Source organism: Oncorhynchus gorbuscha, unplaced genomic scaffold (genome assembly GCF_021184085.1).
Source record: "Oncorhynchus gorbuscha isolate QuinsamMale2020 ecotype Even-year unplaced genomic scaffold, OgorEven_v1.0 Un_scaffold_902, whole genome shotgun sequence".
NCBI lineage: Eukaryota > Metazoa > Chordata > Actinopteri > Salmoniformes > Salmonidae > Oncorhynchus > Oncorhynchus gorbuscha.
The window spans coordinates 137,501-142,179 of NW_025745871.1; the positions used below are offsets into that span (position 1 = coordinate 137,501).

General features: G+C 49.2%; 1 protein-coding gene across 1 annotated transcript in view; it reads left to right on the plus strand.

Annotated features, from left to right (window-relative positions):
- LOC124020760 (beta-crystallin A1-like) overlaps window positions 1–4,379 on the plus strand; it is a 7,173-nt gene extending 2,794 nt beyond the window's left edge. Inside the window, exons 4-6 of the mRNA XM_046336021.1 lie at window positions 1,626–1,767; window positions 3,355–3,497; window positions 3,924–4,379. Coding sequence (XP_046191977.1) covers window positions 1,626–1,767; window positions 3,355–3,497; window positions 3,924–4,071 — 433 coding nt within the window. The 3' untranslated portion in view covers window positions 4,072–4,379. The remainder of the gene's footprint in view (window positions 1–1,625; window positions 1,768–3,354; window positions 3,498–3,923) is intronic.
- The last annotated feature ends 300 nt before the right edge of the window (window positions 4,380–4,679 follow it).

Here is a 4,679-nt window from a genome sequence, read left to right on the forward strand (position 1 = left end):
GTATCGGTGTGTGTGTGTGTGTGTGTCGGTGGAGCGTGAGTCTCTTACAACCCTGGTTGTCTGCGGAGGCTGTGTATGTGAGTGGAGGTATCGGTGTGTGTGTGTGTGTTGGTGAGTGGGGGTATCTGTGTTTGGTGTTTGTCTGTGTGGGTGGGGGTATGATTCTCTGTGTTGTAGCCTGTTGTCATGCATGGTCAACCATTGACCACCAGGGTGGGGTGTTGTCCCTCTGTCCTGCTCTTTTCTCATTGTATTTTAATCTGTCCCCTTCTCTCGTTGAATGAAATGCAACATGTCAGTAACTCTCTCCTCCTCTCTGTCCCCTTCTATCTCTGAATGTAACTAGTCAGTAACTCTCTCCTCCCTCTCTGTCCTCTTCTATCTCTGAATGTAACTAGTCAGTAACTCTCTCCTCCCTCTCTGTCCCCTTCTATCTCTGAATGTAACTAGTCAGTAACTCTCTCTCCCTCTCTGTCCCCTTCTATCTCTGAATGTAACTAGTCAGTAACTCTCTCCTCCCTCTCTGTCCCCTTCTATCTCTGAATGTAACTAGTCAGTAACATTCTCTCCTCCCTCTCTGTCCTCTTCTATCTCTGAATGTAACTAGTCAGTAACTCTCTCCTCCCTCTCTGTCCTCTTCTATCTCTGAATGTAACTAGTCAGTAACTCTCTCTCCTCCCTCCCTCTCTCTCCTCCTCTCTGTCCCCTTCTATCTTTGAATGTAACTAGTCAGTAACTCTCTCTCCTCCCTCTCTGTCCTCTTCTATCTCTGAATGTAACTAGTCAGTAACACTCTCTCCTCCCTCTCTGTCCCCTTCTATCTCTGAATGTAACTAGTCAGTAACTCTCTCTCCTCCTCTCTGTCCCCTTCTATCTCTGAATGTAACTAGTCAGTAACTCTCTCCTCCCTCTCTGTCCCCTTCTATCTCTGAATGTAACTAGTCAGTAACTCTCTCTCCTCCTCTCTGTCCCCTTCTATCTCTGAATGTAACTAGTCAGTAACTCTCTCTCCTCCCTCTCTCTCATCCTCTCTGTCCCCTTCTATCTCTGAATGTAACTAGTCAGTAACACTCTCTCCTCCCTCTCTGTCCCCTTCTATCTCTGAATGTAACTAGTCAGTAACTCTCTCTCCTCCCTCTCTCTCATCCTCTCTGTCCCCTTCTATCTCTGAATGTAACTAGTCAGTAACTCTCTCTCCCTCTCTGTCCTCTTCTATCTCTGAATGTAACTAGTCAGTAACTCTCTCTCCCCTCTCTGTCCTCTTCTATCTCTGAATGTAACTAGTCAGTAACTCTCTCCTCCCTCTCTGTCCTCTTCTATCTCTGAATGTAACTAGTCAGTAACTCTCTCTCCCCTCTCTGTCCTCTTCTATCTCTGAATGTAACTAGTCAGTAACTCTCTCCTCCCTCTCTGTCCTCTTCTATCTCTGAATGTAACTAGTCAGTAACTCTCTCTCCCCTCTCTGTCCCCTTCTATCTCTGAATGTAACTAGTCAGTAACTCTCTCTCCCCTCTCTGTCCCCTTCTATCTCTGAATGTAACTAGTCAGTAACTCTCTCTCCCCTCTCTGTCCCCTTCTATCTCTGAATGTAACTAGTCAGTAACTCTCTCTCCCTACCCCTGTAGCTGGGTGGGCTTTGAGCATCATGACTTCCAGGGCCAGCAGTTCATCCTGGAGAGAGGAGAGTACCCCCACTGGGATGCCTACAGCGGCTCCCTGTCCTACCACGTGGAGCGCCTCATGTCCCTGCGCCCCATCTACTGCGCTGTGAGGACTGTGTGTGTGTGTGTGTGTGGGAGAGAGAAATACAGCGAGAGATGGATACATAGAGAGCGTGGGAAAGAGTGTCAGTATTCTATGTTAGTGTTTATAAAATACAGTATTCTATGTTAGTGTTTATAGAAGACAGTATTCTATGTTAGTGTTTATAGAAGACAGTATTCTATGTTAGTGTTTATAAAAGACAGTATTCTATGTTAGTGTTTATAGAAGACAGTATTCTATGTTAGTGTTTATAAAAGACAGTATTCTATGTTAGTGTTTATAAAAGACAGTATTCTATGTTAGTGTTTATAGAAGACAGTATTCTATGTTAGTGTTTATAGAAGACAGTATTCTATGTTAGTGTTTATAAAAGACAGTATTCTATGTTAGTGTTTATAAAAGACAGTATTCTATGTTAGTGTTTATAGAAGACAGTATTCTATGTTAGTGTTTATAGAAGACAGTATTCTATGTTAGTGTTTATAGAAGAGAGAAGGATCGACTGTATGTACAGTACTGTATGTGTCAGTCTGTATGAGAAAGCAAAAAGGATACTAACTCACTGAGATTGTGTCCTATCCCCTCCCACTCTCTCTCCCCTTCTCTCTTTCTCTCCCTCTATCCTGTCTATCCCTCTATCCTCTCTCCCCCTCTATCCTCACTCTATCCTCGCTCCACCCTCCCCCTCTATCCTCTCTCTCCCTCTATCCTCACTCTATCCTCGCTCCACCCTCCCTCTCTATCCTCTCTCTCCCTCTATCCTCTTTCCCCCTCTATCCTCTCTCCCCCTCTATCCCCTCTCTCCCCCCTCTATCCTCTCTCTCCCCTCTATCCTCTCTCTCCCCTCTCCCCTCCCCCCTCTATCCTCTCTCCCCTGTATCCTCGCTCCACCCTCCCCTCTATCCTCTCTCCCTCCCCTCTATCCTCTTTCCCCTCTATCCTCTCTCTCTCCCTCTATCCTCTCTCCCCCTCTATCCTCCCTCCCTCCACCCTCCCCTCTATCCTCTCTCTCCCTCCCCCCCCTCACCTCCACCCTCTCCCTGTATCCTCTCTCCCCTCCCCCTCTATCCTCGCTCCACCCTCCCCCTCGCTCCACCCTCCCCTCTATCCACCCTCTCCCTGTATCCTCGCTCCACCCTCCCCTGTATCCTCTCTCTCCTCCCCCTCTATCCTCTCTCTCCCTCCCCTCCACCCCTCCACCCCTCTCCCTGTATCCTCTCTCTCCCTCCCCCTCTATCCTCTCTCTCCCTCCCCTCACTCCACCCTCTCCCTGTATCCTCTCTCTCCCTCCCCCTCTATCCACCCTCTCCCTGTATCCTCGCTCCTCCCTCCCCCTCTATCCTCTCTCTCCCTCCCCCCTCCTCACTCCACCCTCTCCCTGTATCCTCTCTCTCCCTCCCCTCTATCCTCTTTCTCCCTCCCCCTCGCTCCACCCTCCCCCTCTATCCACCCTCTCCCCTCGTACCCTCTCCCTGTATCCTCGCTCCACCCTCTCCCTGTATCCTCGCTCCACCCTCCCCCTCTATCCTCTCTCTCCCTCCCCCTCGCTCCACCCTCCCCCTCTACCCTCTCTCCTCCTTCCCCTCCCAGTCCCACCAGAGCAGTCGTATGCAGATCTTTGAGACAGAGAACTTCATGGGCCGCAGCGCTGAGCTGTGTGATGATTACCCCTCTCTGAGGGCCATGGGCTGGTGCATGCCCGAGGTCGGATCCATGCACGTTCAGTGTGGCGCGTAAGTCAACATTAAACACAAGCACACACATAAGGTACAGGTTGGTGGTACCTTATTTGGGGGGCATTGTGGTGACTGCTGGATCAAAATAAGTGTAATGGTATCAACCACGTGGTTTCTATGTGTTTGATGCCATTCCATTTGCTCTGATCCAGCTGTTATTATGGGACGTCCTCCCCTCAGCAGCCTCCACTGACACAAACACACTCCGATCTTGCTATAGTAAAACAATTAAAGCAAAACATTGTGTGACAATTCTATTCAATGTCAAGCGAAACTCCACTCTAAGCCAAACATGTCTCTCCTCCCTCTGCACCCCAACTATCACCCTCTCTCTCCCTCCCTCCCCTCCGCTCCCTCTCCTCTCTCCCTCCATCCCTCCCTTCCCCCTCCGCTCCCTCTCTCTCTCTCCCTCCATCCCCACAGCTTTGTGTGCTACCAGTTCCCCGGCTACAGGGGCCAGCAGTACATCATGGAGTGTGAGAGACACAGTGGAGATTACCAGCACTGGAAGAACTGGGGCTCCCACTGCCAGACCCCCCAGATCCAGTCTATCCGCCGTATCCAGCACTAACCGGGCCCAGAGCGGACCGTACCCCTAACAGAGCCCCAGGCTTCGGCCTAGGGCTGGGTCTACTGGGGCCTTGTCACAGCACGGCCAACACAAACACAGTCAGTCAGAACCATCCCACAGTTTCAACTAACACATCTTAACTCCGTCACGGACGTCCTCAGATACTCTGGTTGATAACACAACAGGGTATTATTCCTACGAGAGGCGACTCGTAAATCAGTGCCGTAACGTCAACAGCAACGTGAGAGGAGTTAAGTCATCACTGTAACACGTTCATCACTGACCAATAAACTCATGCTCAACTCAAACCTGGGTCCTGTGTTCTTCTTGGGTAGTATATGTTTGTACACATTCACTATATACCGTACTATACACTGGGTAGTTTGGATACTGGATGCTGATTGGCTAAAACAGCATTCAGCCGTGTGTATGTGAGACCGTATACCATGACTATGACGTTGCTTCTTTTCCCCTGTATTAAAATGGCTACATCAACAATAGGTTGGTATGACGATGTAGAAAATAAGCGTTTGATGAATTGAGAGTAAACAAAACGGAAAGAACACTGTGAAACAAAACAAAGTGGTCACTTACCTGCTTCACTGACT